Source organism: Mesocricetus auratus, unplaced genomic scaffold (genome assembly GCF_017639785.1).
Source record: "Mesocricetus auratus isolate SY011 unplaced genomic scaffold, BCM_Maur_2.0 Super-Scaffold_100676, whole genome shotgun sequence".
NCBI lineage: Eukaryota > Metazoa > Chordata > Mammalia > Rodentia > Cricetidae > Mesocricetus > Mesocricetus auratus.
The window spans coordinates 53,155,103-53,178,345 of NW_024429266.1; the positions used below are offsets into that span (position 1 = coordinate 53,155,103).

Consider the following 23,243-nt stretch of genomic DNA (forward strand, 5'->3'; position numbering starts at 1 on the left):
GAGCCTAGGGCCAAAACTGAACGCAAAGAAACTCCAGAACCCCCTAGCTTCCTAGATACTTGGTTTCTGGGAACTGTTTGGTCACAAAAGAAACTCCAGGGGATACCAAAATCTCCCCTGTAGTCTCCAGGATATAGTTCTGAAAACTATTGGTATCTATATACCACCTGCAAGTAACAAGACAATGCCATAGAAACCACAGAATGTTCCCTCTCAGCACTGACCAATAAAAATAATTGGTACACAGGTATTTCATGCCAAAATATGACTTTGAGAAATTCTCCTGATTGTTCCCAAATGTCAACCAATCAGAAACCAACCCATATCTACTAATGTAATCCTGTAACTTTTGTCTTTAAAACCTAGCAGTAGACAGGGAACTTCACTCCCAGCTAGATAGAATGGGTTCCTGTCATGGGTGGATGAGCAATTAAAACCTTGTTTTTGCAGTTTAGTGGGTCTGCCTTCCTGGTAGTCTCCTGGGACTTTGCAACTTGGGCACAACATAAATAAATATAATTTCTTAAAAATGCACCACTAACTTGTGCACAAAAATGGTTAATGTTCTATGAATTTTATCTCCCTAAAACAAGCTTTGCATTTCTTCCAGTTAATGTCTAGATAAAGTCTAATTCAAGCCTAAAAGCATTTAATCACCTACCTACCATGTGTGTGCCTTTAGTTTGTTGCTAAGGCTGTAAAGAAATGAAGTACAAGGCCTTCCCCATGAGGGTCCCACTGCAGAGAAATCAGGATACTCTCCATTAGGAAATTAATACACAAAGTAATGGGAGAAAAGAAAATCTTTGCCAGGCATACTTCTGACAGAAGATTCATGCATAGAATACATATGGAAGTTAAGCTCTCAAGAGAAAGAACACAAATGCTCTTTAAGTGTTCAATACCCTTAGCCCTCAAAGAAATGAAAACAACTAGCCCGAGATTCCATCTTGCTCCAGCTAGAATGGTCATTATTCAAAAAACAAAACAACAAATGCTGGGGAGCATGTGGAGAAACAGGCTCTGGTACAGTGGTGAGGGATTACAGCCACTATGGAAATCACTGTGGAGCTTTCTCAAAAGCTAAAAAAACGCACTCAGGTGCGCAATGGTGGCACACGCCTTTAATTCCAGCACTCAGGAGGCAGAGGCAGGCGGATCTCTGTGAAGTTCAAGGTCAGCCTGGTCTACAGAGTGAGTTCCAGGATAGCCAGGGCTACACAGAGAAACCCTGTTTCAAAAAAAAAAAAAAAACCAAAACAAAAAGCTGGGTGTGGTGTGCACGCCTTCAACCACAACACTCAGGAGGCCAGGCAAGTGGACCTCTATGACTTTCAGGTAACCTGATATACAGAGAAAACTACAGGATAGCAAAAGGCTACATACTGAGAACCTGTCTCAAAATAGAACCTAAAAAGGAAACCACAACGTGACCCAGCTGAAGACACCCTGTACTCTACAGATAGTTGTACTTACGTGTTCGCTGTGGCTCTACTTACAATACACTAGAACAAGCCTATATGCCCATCAATGCATGAGTGAATAATGAAAATATGGTGCATATACACAATGGAATTTAACTCAGCTATAAACATGAAATATGAAATTTGCAGGAAAATGGATGATCTGGAAAATATTATAATGAATGAGGTGACCCATTAAAAGAGGGAGGACAGTAGAATACTGGACATGAAAAATGGGAGTTGAGAAAAGTTATGAACATGAACAGGTTTAAGCAGGGAGGGATAGGAAAAAGGAGGAGGAGAGGGAGGGGTAATTAAACCAAGGAGATATGAAAAGGCCATATGGAAATTCACTGTTTTATGAGCTTATTAAAATTATAATTGAAAAAAGTGAATGGAGGTATATTCCATGGATGAATAATGTTCCTTCCAGAAGCCATGGGTTATTAAACAAAAGTCTTGTTGCCAGGTGTGAGATACCTCCCTACAAGTTATTGGATGGGGAAGCATTAAAGGCTCCCAAACCATACAGGCTCTTGCCATTGCTTAGATACCAACCCAAACTATACGGTACAATCTTATTGCAGAGACTACCACACAGCTACACAGAGAAATCAAGCTCAACTGAGTTGGAAGCTCCCATACTAGCAAGCACTCACAGTGCCAGAGGCGTTATGTAGGCTGCTGGTGAAGAAAACTCAGGTCTTTCACTCAGTGTGAATCCGTTGAGCTACAATAATGACCTGCCAGACAAGCTGTACCCCCAGTACAATAAAGGCACGAATGGTTTGGGGGTAATCAGCCGCCTTATGATTGGATCTGAGGCCTGCTCCACAGCAGGGAACACATGCCTGGCTCTATAAACTGAGTCAGACCTGCGTCTGGGGAGGTCATAGGTATGAGGGTGAACTAACTACTCTTGCTTTCCTAAATAGTCATGGTGTCAAACTACCTTTAGCTTTGTTCTCCTCAAGTCCCAAGTCCCTAGCCAGTCTTTTATATCTAGTCTTATTTCTCTTCAATCCATTTCCATGTTGCAGACAGGAATATATATGAATATATATGGGGATCAATCAAAACTAAATATAAATGAAATGTCATAAAGAAATGTTCCTTTTTTGTTTTGCTTTGTTTTTTGTTTTTCAAGACAGGGTTTCTCTATGCAGCTTTGGACCCTGTCCTGGAACTTGCTCTGTAGACCAGGCTGGCCTCAAACTCACAGAGGTCTGCCCGCCTCTGTCTCCTGAGTGCTGGGATCAAAGGCGTGTGCCATCACCACCTGGCTCAGAAATCTGCTACTTTTCAATATTGATTAAAATATAAAACTGGCAGAAGTGGTAGTATACACCTTTAATCCCAGCACTAGAGAGGCAGAGGCCGGAGGAGCTCTAGGGGTTCAAAGCCAGGGTGGTCTACATAGCTAAGATTTCAGAGTGAGACCTTATCTCAAAAACTTAACTAAGAGCTGGCTCAGCAATTAAAGTGTTTGCTACACAAGCAGGAGAATCAGAGTCTGGATCCCCAAACCCATTTAAATGCTGAGTGGGCATATGATCCATCTATAATTCCAGCCTTAGAAAGTAGAGACAGGGGCTTCCCTGAAACAAGCCAGCTAGCAAAAATAGCTCCAACAGTCAGGTGGTGCTGACACACTCCTTTAATCCCAGCACTTAGGAGGCAGAGGCAGGCGGATCTCTATGAGTTCGAGACCAACCTGATCTACAAGAGCTAGTTCCAGGACAGCCTCCAAAGCCATAGAGGAACCCAGTTTCAACCCCTCTCGCCCCCCCCCCCCCCCCAAAGAATAGCTGTAACAGCAAGCTTTGGGTTTGATTTAGAGACCCTGAATCAGACTAAAGAGATGGCCCAGCGACTAAGAGCACTAGCTGCTCTTCCAGAGGACCCGGGTTCAATTCCCAGTACCCACATGGCAGCTCACAGCTGTCTGACTCCAGTTGCAGGGGATCAGACACCTGCATACAGACATACATGCCGGTAAAACACCAATGCACATAAAATAAACAAATAATTCAAAGAGAGAGAGGGGGGAAGGAGGGGGGGGGGGGAGAGAGAGAGAGATTGGGCCTTCACACACAGACACACGTATACAAGATGCACACCTTACACATGTGCGCAAACACATATGCATATCCATACTCAAGCATGCACCCTGCCCCCACACAAACACATGAATAGGAATATGCCATTTCCCTGTTTAAAATCTGTCAGTGGCCTGGAGACCCCGCCCCTCTAGTTTCATCTCTTGCCCCCCTCCACCTCAAATTCCACTCAACCCAAGTAAACAACAATTTACAAATTCTCCGGCCCCTACTGGCTCATCTCATCTTTGTGCCAGCTGTTCCTCTGCTTGGATTGTCCTTCCTGCTTTTCTTTCCCAAGCCAATAACTCGCATATATCCTTCACAGCTATTCTTCCTCCTAAGAAAACTTGTCTCCAGTTCACTCACTCCCCTGTCTGCTGTGCTATGAATGTGTTCCCCAAACATTCATCTTTGTGGGATAACCAAATCACCCAAATTCTCCTGTGCATGCTATTCGGAGGGAAGACCTTTAGGACGCAATTAGGGATGGGCAAGGTCCTCAGGGTAAGACCTGTGGTAGGACGGATGGCTTTAAGAGGCAAGTCTACACACCCTCTGTCATGTTATGCTGTAAGAAGGTCCAACCCATGACAGCGTCTTGACATTGGGCTTCCAGATTCCAGTACTGTGAGAACTTTATTTTTACAAATGTACCTTTTCTATTGTGTTATAACACAAAAGGAACTGATACAATGTAACAACACAGCATTTGCTTGCATAGATTTAGCATGTAATTGATTATACTTGGCTGTTCACTGGCCCATCTCTTCTGTTTCTCTCTCCTGACTATAGAGACTCCATGGCCCCAAGTCTACCATAACAGTTTCCCTTATGCAAGGATAGAAACTATAAACTCCCAGGCTGCACTCCAGGGCAACTGGCATGGGATCTCCAGGAGAGATTCAGCAAGACACATACTCCTGCTCCCATCAGATCCCTGATGGTGCTCGTGATCAACGGACTTTGACAAAAAGCTAGACACTAGCCTGGCAAGCAGTGACAGGCGCTCGGCAGATATTCCTGAGGGAACATGAATACGTGAAACAAGAAGCCAGCAGACTATGGTTGTAGAGTGGCTAGAAAGGCCTGGCTACTAAAGCTGTCTGGGTTCCCACTCTGGCTTCACTACCCTTTGTTTCAAGCTGTCAAGTGTTGCCTACTGTATCCAGCTAAGTCTGTGCACCTACTTCACTACAGAGATACGTCTAAGCGCTCCTAACCACCGACCACCCGGTAAGACGATACACAGCACCAAGGAGAGAAGCAAGGAAAGGAGCCAGGCATGGTGTGCACATCTGGAGCCCCGGAGCTCAGGCATGGTGTGCACATCTGGAGCCCCGGAACTCAGGAGGAAGGGGCAGAAGAACTGAGAATCCAAGGGCAGCATGAGCTACAACACAAGGCACGGAAGCAAATGGTGGAGGAGAGAGAGCAGAGGTTAACCCTCTACCACTGCCCACCAAGAAGACTTTCTGCATTTGCCGCCTCCTTCCCATTCCCTTCCCACACTACACCAAAGAAGGGTGATCTGGAGATGAGAACACCATCTTTTAGGTCTCAGCAGTCACGTGATTTGAATTTGAGCATACCTCTGAGGTTTGTTTTTTGGCTACTTGAGCAAAAAGATCTTCACAAAATCTCGGAATTATTCCTGGTTCTTCATTAAGTCCCATCATCCTAGAAATACATTATGAACAAGAAGAAAGCAGCATTGATTATTTTTGGAAATCTTACAAAATTTCTTTTAGGAGAATGGTCTGGGAAGGGAAGAGAGAACATGCAATTCCATCACTAATACCTAAGAATCTAGGCTCTGGGGCCAAATCTGCCCCATTTAAATCTTACTTCTCTTCAAGTCAGGGTCTCATGTACCCCAGCTGGCCTCAAACTCACTATGTATGTAGCCTTGAATTTCTTTTGTTGGGGGAGGAGGCTAGAATTGAACCTAGAATCTCATGCATTCTAGGCAAAGGTTCAACCTAAGATACAGTCCCAGGCGTGTCTTGAACTTCTGACTCTCCTGCCTCCACCCCCACATACTGAGATTACAGGTGTGAGCTGCCAGACCCAGTTTATATACTGCTGAATTAGCCCTATGACCTCACATAAGATACTTAGCCCCATTAAACCCAATTCAGCCTTTAAAATGGGAATGTCAGCCGGGCGTTGGTGGCGCACGCCTTTAATCCCAGCACTCGGGAGGCAGAGGCAGGCGGATCTCTGTGAGTTCGAGGCCATCCTGGTCTACAAAGCGAGTTCCAGGAGAGCCTCCAAAACAATACAGAGAAACCCTGTCTCGAAAAACCAAAAAAATAAAAAAAAAAAAAAAAAATAAAATAAAATGGGAATGTCAGGAGTGGAAAGGGTTACTGTAAGAGAGTACAAGCAAAGACTGTCACTGATGTCAATTTAAGTTCAGGACAGGAAATAGTCCCATAACTACCATTCACAGCGTGCTTTACTTTTAATACTGTTTAAGAATTTGAGTTCACAGAGTAATTGTACACATTTTATGGAATACAGTAGTATATCTTAATACCTAAATACAATGTAGAATGGGCAGGGCAGAATAATTGGTAGACATATAACTTCAGTATTTATCATTTTATTATGCTTGAAAATTTTCAAAATTTCTGAGCTGTTTTGAAATACACAATTTATTGTCACCAAACACAATTACCAAAGTTACCCTACTACATTATGTCTTATGTCTGCACCTATATTCCTGGGTGTCCTGTCCTTCCTTCTGAGCATTCTTATTCTAACCCTCCTGCTTAAAGTCTATATTAAAATATCTTTAATAAACCAGGTACTGTGTATGGCCAAAATTTCTAGTTAGGTTTTTATCTAATAACTTCCCAGTTGTTCATAACGGTTAATACAAGAAGGATTGATGCAAGAAGGTTTGAAGACTTTTGATCTGTCAAACATAAGAGACTATGATGCCTTTTACTATCAGTTCTCATAGTGACACACACACACACACATACACATACATATACACACACACACATACACATACACACATACACATACATATATATACACACACACATATACACACACACACACATACACATACATATACACACACACACACACACACACACACTATCCTCTTTGAATTTCAGTTTATGAAAGAAATATAAGTCAGGGCTGGAGAGATGGCTCAGTGGTTAAGAGCACTGGCTGCTCTTCCAGAGGACCCGGGTTTAATTCCCAGCACTCATATGGTGGCTTACAACCATCTTGTAACTCCAGTTCCAGGGACTCCAAAGACACCCCCTTCTGGCCTCCTCAGGCACCCAGTATACATGTGTTACACAGACATACATGCAGGCAAAATACCCATACACATAAAAAATTAAGTTAAAATAAATTATATAAGCTATAGCAAAACAGAGACAATTATATTTATAAGTTAAATTACCCATGTAAAGTAAAGCCTAGAGATTCAAGTATCTGCCTAAGTATACATATTTAGTCTAGAATATTGGATGAGACCTGAGCCCAAATCTTAGAGTGTCAAAACTATAATCTTCGGCAGGCCAGATGACCAGCAGTTAAAAAGGCACTTGGCAGGCAAGCCTGGTGACCTGATGTCAATTCCCAGAGCCTATGCAAAAGCAGAAGAATCAGCTGCACAAAACTGTCCTCTGACCTCCACAAATATGCTACAGCATATGCACCCAGAACAAACATTATATGCACATATACAATAAATAAAAAAAAACAAACCCTGTTCTTTCTACAGCCATGATGCCTACAGAAGAAAACGAAAACCTTTCTAGACAGTTGCATGATCAATATCACTTACGTGTATGACTTTCCGGAACCAGTCTGGCCATAAGCAAAGAGACAGGTATTGTAGCCTTCGAAAGCTCTTTGTAGGAGTGGTGCTGCCAGCGTCTCATACACAGTCGTCTGGTTAGCATAGCCGGGATGACAGTCATCAAAAGACCAAAAGGAAACATCGTAGATAAAACTATAAATTTGTTTCATATCGGGATGCTCCACGGTTATTTCTTCCCCATTCCTGAAGACAACCTGGGATGCTTTCTCCATCTTCTCTCTTTGGAAAGAAGCACACAGAGCAAAGTACCTGCCATTATTAGGAATACCATCTCCACAGAACACAACAAGGGCCCCTGGCAGCGTAAGCTCATCATTCCCTCAGGGCAAGACAATTCTCTAGCTTTCTGTAGAAAATCAGGAAACCAAGGTCAGTGAGTCTCGAAAAACATGTGCTCTGTCTCAAGTGCAGCTACGCAAGGGGAAACGGAATTTCAGAAAAACAGTTTTTAAAGTTTTCTTTTTTTGTTTTAAAGATTTATTTATTACGAATACAATACCTTGCCTCCATGTACACATCAGAAGAGGGCACCAGATCTCGTTACAGATGGTTGTGAGCCACCATGTGGTTGCTGGGAATTGAACTCATGACCTCTGGAAGAGCAGTCAGTGCTCTTAACCTCTGAGCTATCTCTCCAGCCCCCAGTTTTTAAAGTTTTCTATGGAAAATTTTAAAAAGTTCCCATCCTATGTATGTTTCAATTCAAATCATGAAATGTCTTTTCATACAAAAAGGCATGGCGGCCGGGCGGTGGTGGCGCACGCCTTTAATCCCAGCACCCGGGAGGCAGAGGCAGGCGGATCTCTGTGAGTTCGAGGCCGGGCTGGACCGACAGCCTCCAAAACAATCAGAGAAACCCTGTCTCGTAAAAAAAGGCATGGCGATAGAAAGCTATGTAAAGCTGGCATAAAATATGAATACGATTTTAATGAACCTGGAGTAACACAAATTTAACCCTGAAGTGTCTTCGGGCTCCTAGTTGTCACTGTTAATACAAAGGTCCTTCCTTGCATGAGAGCCTCTCATCAAAATCTCCAGTCTGACTCACAAAATCTTCACCTACTCAGTAGAAAAGCACTAGCACTGGCCCAAATGTCAGCCTCTTCTCCCTTCCCACTCCTTCCCCCAAGAATCTGCTTTAAAATCTCATTTAATCCTGCAAACCATCTGTCTCACCGATCTGAGGAGCCCACCCCACCCCACCCCCAGCTTTCAGAGCTCTCGTGAGTCTGCAGCCAGACACTTGGGCCATTACTTCTCAGGTCTTTCAGTTGTAGTCATGTTCACTGTGGGGCTTGTCCCCTTAGCTCTCTTTCTGCTCCTGGCGTGGCTCTGAAGCTCTCGTGAGCTTCCTGGCTTTCTCAGATCAGCTCAGCCCACTTTTGCTAAAAAGACCTTTATGGAACTTACTACCTTACCTCTAACCCACTGCGTCTTCAGTTCAAACTCCAAGTCCCTGCACTGAAACAGCCGTTACCACGTACACTCCTGCGGCACTTAGGCACACGGCACACTACCGATCCTGTGACAAGTTTACTGTCTTCCCCTTAAAGCATTTAAAAGTAATTCTATTCCACGTTCACATCTTATATCTATTTTTTTTTTCAAGACAGGATTTTTCTCTATAGCCCTGGCTGTCCTGGAACTCACTCTGTATACCAGGCTTGTCTTGAATTTAGGGAACTGCCTGTGAGTGCTGGGATTAAAGTCACGGCCACCAGACCAAGCTGATTTTTTTTTTTTTTTTGTTTTTTTGAGACAGGGTTTCTCTGTGGTTTTGGAGGCTGTCCTGGAACTCACTTTATAGACCAGGCTGGCCTCGAACTCACAGAGATCGGCCTGCCTCTGCCTCCCGAGTGCTGGGATTAAAGGCGTGCGCCACCAACGCCCGGCTGATTTTTTTTTTAATCTTATTGCTAATCTGTGACTATTCCAACCACAATCACCCTTAGAGAAATATTCCATGCCATCACAATCAAGTATGGCAAGCCTCTATGTTTACCATCACTACACATGAAATGCAGGTGATGCTGCTGATATCACCATTCTGAAACATTTCGGCGGAAGACCTCTCTGGGGAAACTATGAGCTGGTGTGGCTCTTTTTAAAGAAAAGGTAGACATTACCAACCACTACAAATCATGAATTCAAAAGGAGACTGCATTAGAGAATTCTAAGACTCACTCAGAAACAACCTTTTAGGATGGAATCTCACTCTGTAGCCTTGGCTAGCCTGGAACTTTTATGTAAGCCAGGCTGGCCTTGAATTCAAAGATCCACCTGACTCCACGTTCCAAATGCTGGGATTAAAGGTGTGCACAATTATGCCTGGCTCAGTTTCTAAAAGCAATATATCTAGGAGCACGGATACAAAATACAGATTTTAATTTTTGTAGTCTATCATAAAAAGAATCAATGTGCCGGGCGTTGGTGGCGCACGCCTTTAATCCCAGCACTTGGGAGGCAGAGGCAGGCCGATCTCTGTGAGTTCGAGGCCAGCCTGGTCTACAAGAGCGAGTTCCAGGACAGCCTCCAAAGCCACAGAGAAACCCTGTCTCGAAAAGAAACAACAACAACAAAAAAAAAAAACAAAAAAAATCAATGTACTACAATTAAGACTAAACACTGGTGGGCTGGACATGTGGCTCAGTGGCAGAGCACCTACCTAGTGTACACCGGCCTTGGATTAACTCCCAGCACCACGGGAAAATGCCAACAAGGTTAAAGACACATGACTACTGCACCAGCTTTCTAAAAGTAGAGGATTAAAGACGCACCATGACAGCATGGCCTGAGAGCTGAAAGCCTGAACATACCGTTTGCTGAAAGGCCTTACTCGCACAGCCACGGTCACTTGACAGTTTTCTCCCCGTAAGGGGTCTGCTTCCGTGAAGGTATTCTGAACTGCAGATTTTTCTTCTGGAGGGAGTGTACTTTCTTGTGAGCTTTCCCTTTTATTTGCAAGAAGAGAACTTTTTGGCCTTTGTTTAACCTGAGGGCTTGCTATCCTGTTCTTCAGGGTTGATACAGCTGGGCTCTTAGGTGGAGGCAGGTCAAGCCTCGGTGCCAATCTGTGTTCCGGCACACATTGCACTGGGGTCCTTGTTTCTAAGTTCCCAAATGTATTGAGAGCTTTTGTGATGTCCTTCCCGGTATTTCCATGGCGTGACCCTCTCACTCCCGACACCCTGACATCCAGCTTGTCCTCAGTCGGTTTCACTGCTAGGTGACCAGATCTCACAACACCAGTTTGACACTGGGAACCCCCGGGCACTGTAGCGTTTGAGTTCTTAACTGGCCCCCTTTCGTTTGCTGTACCAAGGGCAGGGAACATGTCTTTGTGTTTTTCACCAGCCATCACTCCAGTGTCCTTCGAATCTCCCGTGGAAACTACAGGTGGCGCGACCCCAGGGTTGCCATCTACACGCTTTGCTGTCATCCCAGCTCCCTGTGAGGCACGGCTGTTTTCTTTGTCACCTCCCACAGCAGATGTTGTTCCCGGCTTTTCCACACAATCTGTTTTAGCAGGACGACGTTGTAACCTAAGACTTGTGTCTGCTGTTTTTCTGGTAGTGTCCCCCGGCTCACTACCAAGTAAGGATGATTCTTTGTTCCAAGTAGCCCTTCTCTGAAGAGTCAGTCTGCTGGGGTCAGGGACATCGGGCATCTCCCCTGCTGTTTTTTTACAGGCAGAGATAACATAAGTGCTATTTACATCTCTTGCTTTACTTCCGGCACTCAATACTGGATCGCGATTTTCACTCTCTGACATGTTTGACTTCGAGTGCACTTTACGCCGGCTGCTGTGGGTGAGGCCACCTGGTGATGAGGTCTGCTGACGGCCTTCGAGGCCATCGCTGTTGTGTCTGTTAAGCCAAGTGTGGGCCGACATCTTGGCAGCGGATTATCTAAAAAAGGTTATGAAGAGTCTAAGCACTTTAGGCGCTTGTTTGATTGCTGGCCATTTTGTATGTTTCAGTCTCCAAAAATAGTTGACCAGCTACAAAGAAGAAAAAACAGAAAACAGTTACTACAGACCTCCCAGACAGAGAGGTTCTCCCACTACAGAAGTGGGTTCTCAGAGGTATGCATTAGACTGAGTCACACCTCCGTCCCCCATTTCACCTCTGCACAGCTCGGGACTGTCTCTGCCCTGGAAGGACTGTCATTCATTACTCAACGAATATTTACGGTGGGTACCCGCCAGGCACCCACAGACACCTGCAGAGGGTCTTCAAAGACAAGACCAGCCTCAGCCTGCCTTACTTCCGGCAGCTAGAAGGAGCTCACAGGTGACTTATCTCAAGGCAAGAGAGTCAAGTGGTTTAAGAAACACAGAATGTGTATGTGAGCATGCTGTAAGTATCCCCAGCTTGGAATCACAGTATCGAATAATCAGAGTCTGCAGCCAAGGTTTCTGAATGCCTGTTAAGTGTATGTTAAATACAGGAATGCTACAAAGCAGATCAGCATGATGTCACAAGGCAGGCTTCCCAAATAAGTACCACCGGCATTATATACTGTAAATTGCATGTATAGCCAACTGTGATGGCTTAGGCCTGTAACTGCAGCCTCAGGGAGGATGAGGTAGGAGAATAGAATTTTCAAGGCTAGCCTGACCATGTCTATGCAAGCAAGACCCAGCCATCCATGCCCACTCCCCCCTCAAATTAGACACTCATTATACCACACACTGGACAGGCATGTATGTAAATATAGGCCAACAATATCTAACAGGCATTACTTAATAAAGAACAGTGGGAAAGCACACGCCTGTCTGTTAGCCAGATCTTTATCATACCCCTTAAGTGGATGTAAACAAGTCTTTAATGTTGGATTCCTGAGTCGGCCTTACAAAATGACGCTGATTCAAAGTATTTCAGACATTACTACAAATCAAGGAACAAATGACCAGAAACTCACTGTAAAAAGTTTTTTAAGGTTTGACATAATTAAGAGTCATCGTTACAACAAAAAAGGGGTCCAATTATAAGAATCTACCGCTAAACTTTCAACGGAAAATACAGAATCCGCCTATTATGAAGTGAAATTAAGGACAATAGATCCCTGGGTCTTAGAAATCCCACTCCAACTAAAAGTCATTTGCTCTTTGCACAAATCAACATGGTTTTTGTTTGCAGAGTGTCGCCATCAGCTTTCCAAGAGGATTGGAAAGAAGACAAGAAAAGTCAGACACGACCGCAGGCCGCGGCTCCCGGCGCCTGAGGCCGCCACGCCAGGCGGTGACAGTGTACCTGGACCCCACCGAGTCCGCAGCTGCACGTTCCGCGGCGCTACCCTCGGTTTCCGGATGGACAGAGGAGCGCCCCGCGCCCCTCGCCTGGGACTCTGGGACAGAAGGAGACCGAGCCGCGCCCACCCGCGCACCCCCGCCTGCTGGACGAGCAACCGCAGCGTTTAGGGCCCACCGGCCGGCCGGGAGATCAACTTCAGCGCTCTCAGCCCCGAGCCCCCTTCCTCTCCCTAAGCCATCAGGACTCACCATTCCCGGAGCAGGCTCCCGCGGCTGCAGCAATTTGAATGCGCGCCTCGCCTTCTGATTGGTTGCTGGACGCGCGTCAAGCGCCGCGCCTTCGCTTCTCCCCACCCCTCGGAAGCCTAGCTTCTTCCGCGAGACTGTCCCGCCCTCGTCTCCTAGGCGACGACGGGCACCTCCTTTGGGCTTAACCCGACCGCAGTGTTGCTAAGAGGTTGGAGTTGGGAGATACCTCATGAAAGGATGGGTTTATAGAAGCCACAGTCCTACCTCGAAGATTTATTGTGAATGGCCGTGTGCGTTAATTACAATAACACTTCAGGTATTTCATACGCAGGTCGTTGAGTGATGACATGGACTAAGTGTCTTAGATGAATTAAAAATATTTAATCCTGAGCCAGGCGTTGGTGGCGCACGCCTTTAATCCCAGCACTCGGGAGGCAGAGGCAGATGGATCTCTGTGAGTTCGAGGCCAGCCTGGTCTACAGAGTGAGTTCCAGGACAGCCTCCAAAGCCACAGAGAAACCCTGTCTCGAAAAAAAAAATTTAATCCTGAAAATCTTATGAAGTATTAACTTTATCCCGGTCTGTAGATAAGGAACCGAAGCTTGGTGTTTACAAACTTGTGAATGATCTGACCACTGGCTGAAAGTCTAAAACTATTGCAGTAAAGATTACAATAAGTTTTTTAAACCTGAAAAAAAAGGTAATCCCTAAAATAACCAGCTCAATAGACCGATTCTAGCCTAATATGCATTTCAAATTAACAGTATGGAGATAATTGAAGTTATTCAATAAGACAGAAAAGGAAGTCAGAAGTAGCTTCAACTGTATGAAAAACTACACGCTAAAGTAGTCACTTTTTCTAATACTTTTATATGGGTGTTCAGCCTATATGTATGTCCTGGTGTCCACAGAGACCAGAAGAGGGCTTTGGATCCCCTGGAACTGGAGTTATAGACGATTGTGAGCTTCCATGTGGGTGCTGGAAAGTGAACCCAAGTCCTGTAGAATAGCAAGCAACAAGTGCTATTAACCACTGAATCATTTCTCCAGCCCTCATTCTTAAATTCCTAAAAAACTTAAAATTTACCTATGGGGAAACTCGCCAAACAAAATATAGTGTTTATCAGATCAATTGAGAAAGTGTTCATTTAGTTAGTAGTAAGATGTGACAAGGAAAATGATTAATAAACTCAATACATGAGGATTTTAAAAATCAAGTATAACTCAAAACATAAAAGTAAGTATAAGATAACTAGGGAAATATGATATATAAGTAAAAATCTCTTCAACTTAGATGATAATAACTTCATAATAGACTATAACCTGGGTAAAAATGCTTCATTACAAAAATAATTCATATAAAACAAAATGTAAGCATTCCAGACACTAAAAAAATAAGTATGTGTAAAAAACTCTTCTTCAGTTTTGTACAAAATTTGTACAAAAATTCAAAGTCTAAATTTCTTTTTTTTTTTTCTTTTTTTTTTTTTTTTTTGGTTTTTCGAGACAGGGTTTCTCTGTGGCTTTGGAGGCTGTCCTGGAACTCACTCTGTAGACCAGGCTGGCCTCGAACTCACAGAGATCCGCCCCCCTCTGCCTCCCGAGTGCTGGGATTAAAGGCGTGCGCCACCAACGCCCGGCCAAAGTCTAAATTTCTAGTCATATTCATTGGCATGTTTCTTGAGGTCAGAGGCCATGTCTGTTCAGTGTAACTCTAGAGTTCAGTATAGGGCCTGATATATAATAAGTGCTCAGTAAACATTTGTCAAATAACAAACCCTTCTAAACTCATAAAAACATAAAGATATCCATACATCCAGACCTAGTAATGGTATGAAAGAAATTTATTCCAAACAAAAATTTACAAGAATAGTTCTTATTTGTATTAGATACAAACTTGAGAAAGTCTAAATGCCCAATCACAGTAGAATGCTTTGAACACTTGAAAAATGAGGAAGAAAATAATAAATTGAATTATAGTTATTGTGTTCATTTAAACTAAATAGTAACTGAGGTGGGTGTGGTGGCTCCCACTTATAATCCCAGGATTTAGGAGATGGAGGCAGAAGAATTTCTTCAACTTTAAGGCCAGCTTGGGTTACACAGTGAATTTCAGGGCAATCTGGGCTAGTATAAGACATTGTCTCATAAAAGAAAAAAATACTAAAAATTTACACAGTAATTAAAAATTAAATAGGGACAGGCAGTAATTAGACCAAGTCATGATGCGTGTGCTCCACCAGACTACAAGCTTGAAATGAAGAAGTGTGCCTGGTGGCCCTGGTGACTGACAGGAAATCCTTGTAAGACTGTCACAGAACACTAGTCACACTCTTTCTCTTCGAAATCCAGGATTTAATCCCACTGGATGATACTGCACAGAATCTAGGCCAACTGGAGTCGCCTCTGGTATAGACAAGGCAGATCTGGATCTCTTGGTCATTTCACTGAGAGCACTTTTCTGTGCAAAGCCTGTCCAAAGTGGACGAACAGGGCTGGTCACTCAGCCTCTGAGCGACTCCCGCTCTTCATCTGAAAATTGCAGACGAGAAAGCTGCCCATCCTGAAGAGTCTGAATGAGGATTAACTTAGCTCATGTATGCTTAGCATAGCGCCTGGTACAGGATTGACACAAATGTTAGCTCTTCGACTGTATGGCCTTAATGTAACTCTCTTTAGTGCTGAGCAGCCATATTCCAGGCCAGTGGTGCATTTGGGAGCTTTCTAACAATAATGACACATTTAATGAAAGATGAGGATTATGGTTTAAGCCCTAGAAATAAATAATGAGAAAACGTAAGTGCTTTTATAATGGCCTCTCTGCGGTCTGTTAAAAGACAACAGGAAAATACTGTTGGGGCAGGGCTCCTCCTCTGTCTTGCTCATGTGTAACCAATTGTTAGAAGCACAGCCACATGCACTTTTCTTTGGAGAGGGACAAGAAGGAGCCAAGCAAATGAAAATTTGGCCAATACCAGCTGCGTAGGGTAAGCCACAACTCATTTCAAGCCTCAGTTCCCGGAGCAGGGGTCAGCCTCCGTCCTGACTTGGGGATACGGCGCCTTCTCCAGCATTTGAAAGCCCCTGGCAGGTTGGAGGGACCACTTGGTTGTTAGCATGGGAGCAGCTGTTTACACAGCTCTGTGTTTTCAAGTTTGACTCATCCAAGAAATAGTTGCTGTGGGAGATTAGAGACTGTCATTGTAATACTTCTTTCATCCACGGTGGTGGCAGGGGTGGCACTGGCTGCTGCTGATTCGTAGACAGACATGAAATACGCTTTTAAACTATGCTTCTGTGAATATAAACATAATCAGTTACATGTTTTGGCTGCATACAGTTAAATTCTCAGATACTTATGAGAATTAGAGTATACATGGAAGCGGATAATGTACATAAACATTAACACACTGCATGCAGCATAAGAACCCCATCAACGACAACTAAACCAACCATCACATTGCCAGGCACCAAGATACCGCTACTAATATGTTTTCCTTAGCTTCCCATCCCCGCTGCAAAGCAGTCTTCATTTAAGTCCTTATCTAGTCCTCCCCTCAGAGAAACTGGTACCCTGCTGCTTAGGGCCATTCTGCACCTACACAGTGTCTTCTCCATTGCCCCAGTGACCTCCCACGTCAGTTTCCCCATCCTTCCACCATCTCTGACATCTTCCTCATCTGAAGAATGTAAGATGCTTGCCAGCTGCTCCAGGCTTTCCTTAGGGAGGGGTGCCCAGGTCTAGAGGTTTGGGGACACTTTGGATGCACGTGGGGGAGAGGCTTGGCCAGGTCCAATCCAGACAAGAGAACGTGAGCCAAGTTCTAAAGAGAACACTGCGAAGCGAAGCCCGTTGTTAAGACCAAGGGGCAAGCGGAGGACACTGGGCCCCAAGCAGTTAGGATCCCAGTAAACAAAAGCACAGAGCTAACATAGAACTGAGGTGCAAACAGGTACAAATCTGGGACGTTTTGCAGGAACACCAAGATGCTGCCCACAGCTGTCATCCTGGATGCTGACCCTGAGGTGTGCATTTGGGTCAATGACATGGTAGGGGTAAGCCTTTTCTATGTTTGTCCCATCAGTTCAGGGCCAGCTAACTTCTGCCCAGTCTACTCTGCCATGAGTGAGCCTGTCATGAGAGGAAAAGAGGCTGTGGTTCCCTCCCCCACCCCCACCCTCTGCCCCCATTCCCCCCAGGATGGGGGGACGACTTCTAGGTTGTCAGGGTTCTGCTCTACAAAACTGAAGGTGCCCCTTCACCAATGTCTCCAGTTGCTGTACTGCCAACTCTGTCAAAGCTGCCCTGGGTCACACCAGTGCGTCCCTTTAATGTTTCCTGAAGTATGCCCATCACATCCCGGCCTCCCACACCTCCACCCAGGGCTCATGGCACTGCTCTCCTCAAATGAAGTGGGGGACTCAGGGACCAAAGAGGAAGAGAGCTTCGAAGTTGTTTCCTTCATTTTCTAGAAGAATTAAGTAGAAACTGCGTAGCTGTCCACTTGGATACAGGGATACAATGGCTGGAGAAAGGCCACACCCTAGGGATGAGAGGGTAGTGAAGGGACCTGGATCTTCCATGATAGCAAAACCTGCATGCGATCCTGAACAACCTATCCCCTCACCTTTTAAAAACATAAAGCAAGTGTCCGATTTGAAAAGCCTTTTATGTATGTCTCCTTTGGGTGCACACATGTATGTGTGGGCTTCCCAATCTAACTAATGCAGATTCCATTCTTTACAAAATCAATGTAACTTTACAGGCTCATGATTCCCCCCGCCGTCACTCCCGGCAACCTCACTTGGCTTGCATTTCGTTTTCAGCCATTTGTAAGTGGCCCATTGTTCTGAATGCTTCATCTGCACGTGCTTCTTGTGCCCAGGTGACTGTCAGGAAGCAGATATACTCACACTAATCTGCCTTCCCCGCCAAGACTCCCACTCAGACAAATTCAGAAACAGGTTTTAGAAATTCTGCTGCATGAACCAGGCTGACAACAGATGAACTCTTTCCTTGAGAAAAACCCATTCAAAGGCAGGCATGGTTGAGCACTCCTGTAACGCAAGAACTCCAGCAATAGATTCAGGAGGTTGCTGTAAAGTTCAAGGCCAGCCTCATCTAGTTCTACCCTGTCTCAGCAAGTAGACAAAACAAATAATCTACAAGGTCATCCCCAAAATAAAGGTAAGTAATTTTAAACACCCCCACTAGATGGCGCCACACTGAAAGAAACCACACAGAGCTTAGTTAGCAGTGAAGCCGCGCACAAGCCTACATTAATTTTCCTTTATTAACAGTCTTTTCACACACACACACACACACACACACACACAACTGTTATAATTGAGTTCATTTTACAGTTTTATTTTCAGTGCTGGCGACCAAACCCAAGTTGTTGCACATGTTACTCACAAGCTCTATCGTAAAGCAATAGTTTTTTGAAACAGGGTCTTACTATGCAGCTGAAGCTGGCCTTGAACTCACTATTCTGCCTCAGCCTTCTGAGTGCTGGGATTATGGACTAGAGTACCAAGCCCAGACACAAGTGCTGACTGGTTTCACTCCTTTGTAGGTATTTACACTTACTTACCTTTTGAGTCTATTACAAAAGGCACCCTAGGATTTTGGAAGTAAACAGTCTAACAGTTCAAGGTCAAAGGGAAGGTATTGATGTGGTAAGAGCACCACAACTTCTGGAAGGGTCTTATATGAGTCTCTTTACTACAGTGTCCTCACCTGTGAAACAAATGCCTGGATCGAGTCCATTCCTGGTGCAGGACACATCCATTATCAGATGTCACCCTGTATCCCTGTGCTGTAGGTATATACGATCACTATTCTACAGGCGCAAGAGGCTGGGTTTCCACACAAATAACTCACCATGTACCTTATGCCTATTAATCAGGACACCCAGGCTCACTGTATACTCCTCATCCCTTCCTGGAACAGATAGATGTTTTCATAGACTTTCTGGCAAAAGAGTCAAATCTATACAGGTGAAGATGTGTTAAAAAAAAACTATTAGATTTTTTCTTACTTTCTAACGGTGTGTCAACTTTCAAATTGTTTGCTTTGTTTTATTTTCTGAGACAGGATCTTACCCTGTAGCCCAAGCTGGTCAGAACTTGTGGCAATTCTCCTGCCTCAGCTTTCCAAATGCAAGAATTACAAGCATGCACCACCACACCCACTTTAATGAGATCTTTGTGATTTCTTAATGAGGCAATCTAAGTCATTTAGCAGGACTGCCCATCATTTTAAAAGAAGCAATTATGTTAGGCAGTAATCCCCTTTGATGCAGAAATGAAAGGACTTGGGGATTAGTAAATGTTACAGAATGCTCTTTTGCTCTTTTACTACAGGACAACACACCACACACACACACACACACACACACACACACACACACACACACACACACACTCACATACACACACACACACACACACACTCACATACACACACACACACACACACACACACACACACACACACACACACACAGTGCGTCCCCCTGATGTTTCCTGAAGTATGCCCCTCACATCCCGGCCTCCCACACCTCCACCCAGGGCTCATGGCACTGCTCTCCTCAAATGAAGTGGGGGACTCAGGGACCAAAGAGGAAGAGAGCTTTGAAGTTGTTTCATTCATTTTCTAGAAGAATTAAGTAGAAACTGCGTAGCTGTCCACTTGGATACAGGGATACAATGGCTGGAGAAAGGCCACACCCTAGGGATGAGAGGGTAGTGAAGGGACCTGGATCTTCCATGACAGCAAAACCTGCATGCGATCCTGAACAACCTATCCCCTCACCTTTAAAAACATAAAGCAAGTGTCCGATTTGATTTTTATATAGTCTTCTTTGGGTGCACACAAGTATGTGTGTTCTTCCCATTCTAACTAATGCAAATTCCATTCTTTACAAAATCAATGTAACTTGACAGGCCCGTGATTCCCCCTCCCCTAACTCCTCCACAACATAGAGATACAGATAGATACAGATACAGATACAGATAGAAGGAGAGGAAGACTTAAGGGGCCAGCCACCCAGCCACCCAGCCACCCAGCCACCCAGCCACCCAGCCACCCAGCCACCCAGCCACCCAGCCACCCAGCCACCCAGCCACTGAGTAAGAAGGAAAGTAAAGAAATACAGAAGTAAGAAAAATAAAAGCCCAGAGGGAAAAGGTAGATAGATTAATTTAAGAAAACCTGGCTAGCAACAAGCCCAAGCTAAGGCCGGGCACTCATAATTAAGAATAAACCTCCGTGTGTGATTTCCTTGAGATCTAGTTGGCAGGCCCTTCAAGAAGATCAAAAAGCCAGTTGTTTCTAATTTAAATTAAAAATTAAAATAAGACCAAAAAGCCAAAAAAGGAAAAAGTAAAAAAAAAACCATTTCAAACAATATAATGCCCCCATATATACTTATATATTTGAAATTTTATTCTTTTCTCATAAATTGCATCCTAACCACAGTTTCCCCTCTCTCCACTACTTCCAGCTCTCCAACCCCATCCCTGGCCAGATCCACTACTCCTCCAGCTCCCTTCAGAAAAGAGCAGGTCTCCCAGGGATACCAACCGAACATGGCATGACAAGTTACAGAAAGACTAGGCACATCCCTTCACATCAAGGCTGGGTGAGGCAACTCAGTAGGAGGAAGAGAGTCTCAAAAGCAGGCAAAAGAGCCAGAGCCGGTCCCTGCCCCACTGTTAGGAGTCCCATAAGACGACTAAGCTTCACAAGCATGCATGTAGAGGACCTAGCGCAGACCCACACAGGCTCCATGATTGGTGCTTCAGTCTCTGTGAGCATCCGTGAGCCCTGGTTAGTTGCTTCTGTGAGCCGTGTTCTCCTGTTCTCATGGCATCCTGGACCCCTCTGACTCCTACAATCCTCCCAGCCCCCTTCCCGGGTTCCCCTGGCTCCCCCTAATGTTTGGCTGTGGGTCTCTGCATCTGCTCCCATCAGTTGCTGTGTGTAGCCTCTCTGATGGTGATTTCAATAGGCTCTGATCTGTGAGTAAAACAGAATATCAGTAGAAGTCATTTTGTTGACTTTTTTTTTGGCTAGTCATGTGTGATTCTACCCCAGGTCTCTGAGCCATCCAGTGTCAGGCATAGACCCCCTCTTGTGGCGTGGGCCTCCGGTTGGAGCAGTCATACATGTGTTGACCACTCCCACAGGTTCTGCACCGCTATTTTGTTGTTGTTTGTTTGATTATTGATTATCTGTCTTCTGAGGCAGGATTTTCTGTGTAACCCTGGCTGCTGTCATAGAACTTGCTCTGTCGACCAGGCTGGCCTTAAACTCAGAGATCTGTCTGCCTCTGCCTCCAGAGTGTTGGGATTAAAGACTTACTTCACCACCACCTGGCCAATCAGTAAGATTTTTTTTGTTTTATTTTGTTTTTTGTTTTTTGAGACAGGGTTTCTCTGTGGCTTTGGAGGCTGTCCTGGAACTAGCTCTTGTAGACCAGGCTGGTCTCAAACTCACAGAGATCCTCCTGCCTCTGTCTCCCAAGTGCTGGGATTAAAGGCGTGTGCCACCAATGCCGGGTCAATCAGTAAGATTTAAAAAGTGTGCTCAGCCCTAAAGCTTAGCCAGCGACATCGTTTTTTCACTTAATGGAAATTCCGAGTCTTCCATGAGTTCCTGTAGAAAGAACAATTTTTAAAAATTTGTTCTTTGTGCATGTATGTGTGCATAATGGTGGGGGCATGTGTGTGTGCATGATGGTGAGGGCATGTGTGTGTTATGTATGTGTACATGATGGTGTGTGTGTGTGTTATATGTGTACATGATGGTGGGGTATATGTGTTATATATGTGTGCATGATGGTGGGGGCATGTGTGTATGCATGATGATGGAGGCATGTATGTGTGTGTGTGTGTGTGGGTGTTATGTATGTGTACATGATGGTGGGGGCGTGTGTGTGTGTGTGTTATGTATGTGTACATGATGATGGGGGCGTGTGTGTTATGCATGTGTACATGATGGTGGGGACGTGTGCCTCGATGCCTGTGTGGAGATCAATGGACAACTGTGTGAACTCGGTTTTCTCCTTGCACCTAGATCACAGTCTGAGCCACCTTGCGTGAGCCGCAAGTGTCTTTACTCACTGAGCTCTCTCCAGCCCCAGAGCAAGTGTGTCTGAGGACCAGCTGAGAACTTTTTTCTTTTCTCTGTGCTCTTTAGACATGTCCAGGATCATGCCTGACATCCTGTTGAAGATGTTGCTGACTCCTCCAATTAGAAGTGCCGCCATTTGTTCTGGTAGCAAAAGAAACACCTGGAGTCACTTTCCTGGTCAACAGATGTAAAAGGAAGTCTCAGATGATTTCAATAAGGGCATGAAAAGTGTGTGAACCATTCAGCTGTCCCTTAAATAGTCGACAATGTAATTTCTTTGTAAAATTCAGTCCTTGTTTGGACTGGTTGCAATGACACACATTACATTGTGTTTATAATCATGGTTTGAATTGTATGTTCATATGTCTATTTTCTCACTTAAGAAATAGCCCAAAAGGGGCTCTGTCCAGTAATTTCTCCTCCCGCTGGTAGTTACAAAAGGACAGCTGCCAAGTAAGAAGCCACCTGCATCGCAAGAACTGGGCATCATGTCAGCTTTTGCAGAGGGCAAACTGGGTGCTTCTTCAACCTTCCAGTTTTGAAAATAACTCCACAGCCATCCATAAGCCTCTACCCATTTACAGAAGGGTTTTTTTAAAAAAATCCGGACCATAGTCAGTTCTCTGACTCTCCCAGACAAGAAAGAAGTCCCCATGGAACAGTCTGAGGCACAACAGAGAGCTCAGTGTTCTCTCTGCACCCCCACTCCCTCAGTTTCCTCCAGCGCACAAAGATGAATAGGGGACGACGCTTCTGTCCTGGGTGTGAACAGCCATGGTGTAGGTTTAGATGAGCTGTGTGGGTTTCTCTCAATTCACACATTACAGACAAGGAATCAGTCTGTTCACTGTGTCCTCCAGTTCTCCCAGCTGTGTTCCTTGGGAGTTATTAATTAAGTGTCACGAGCATTCACTGAGCTCAAACTGTCACTCTGAGAAACAGTTGGCCCAAGGAGTCTGGTCAATTCCTGAGAAAGGAAGAAGAAATGAGCACACTGCATAGTAGGTGTTGTTTTCTCACAGCTTCCACGAGAGGAGAGCACACTATTTCCCTGGGAATGGATTCCATTCTTTGAAAGTCCACAAAAGCATTGAGCTACAAGCTCACGGCATCTGTGGTAAGAAAAAAAGAAGAGCGGTCCACTCTAAAGCATAATCTAACCCAATAGATCAGAAATATCATC

The 23,243-nt window shown here is 44.7% G+C and overlaps 1 protein-coding gene across 4 annotated transcripts in view; it reads right to left on the reverse strand.

Annotated features, from left to right (window-relative positions):
• Positions 1 to 12,970, reverse strand: part of Kif14 (kinesin family member 14) — a 65,731-nt gene extending 52,761 nt beyond the window's left edge. For 2 of the 4 annotated variants that reach the window (XM_040738569.1, XM_021229163.2), the window contains exons 1-4: positions 12,674 to 12,893; positions 10,235 to 11,418; positions 7,383 to 7,637; positions 5,155 to 5,242 (exon numbers count right to left, since the gene is read on the reverse strand). In XM_040738569.1, coding sequence (XP_040594503.1) covers positions 5,155 to 5,242; positions 7,383 to 7,637; positions 10,235 to 11,310 — 1,419 coding nt within the window. In that variant the 5' untranslated portion in view covers positions 11,311 to 11,418; positions 12,674 to 12,893. Of the gene's footprint in view, positions 1 to 5,154; positions 5,243 to 7,382; positions 7,638 to 10,234; positions 12,315 to 12,673; positions 12,894 to 12,921 lie in introns of those variants that run through there. The other 2 variants (XM_021229162.2, XM_040738568.1) reach the window with 2 other exon arrangements.
• Positions 12,971 to 23,243: the final 10,273 nt, after the last annotated feature.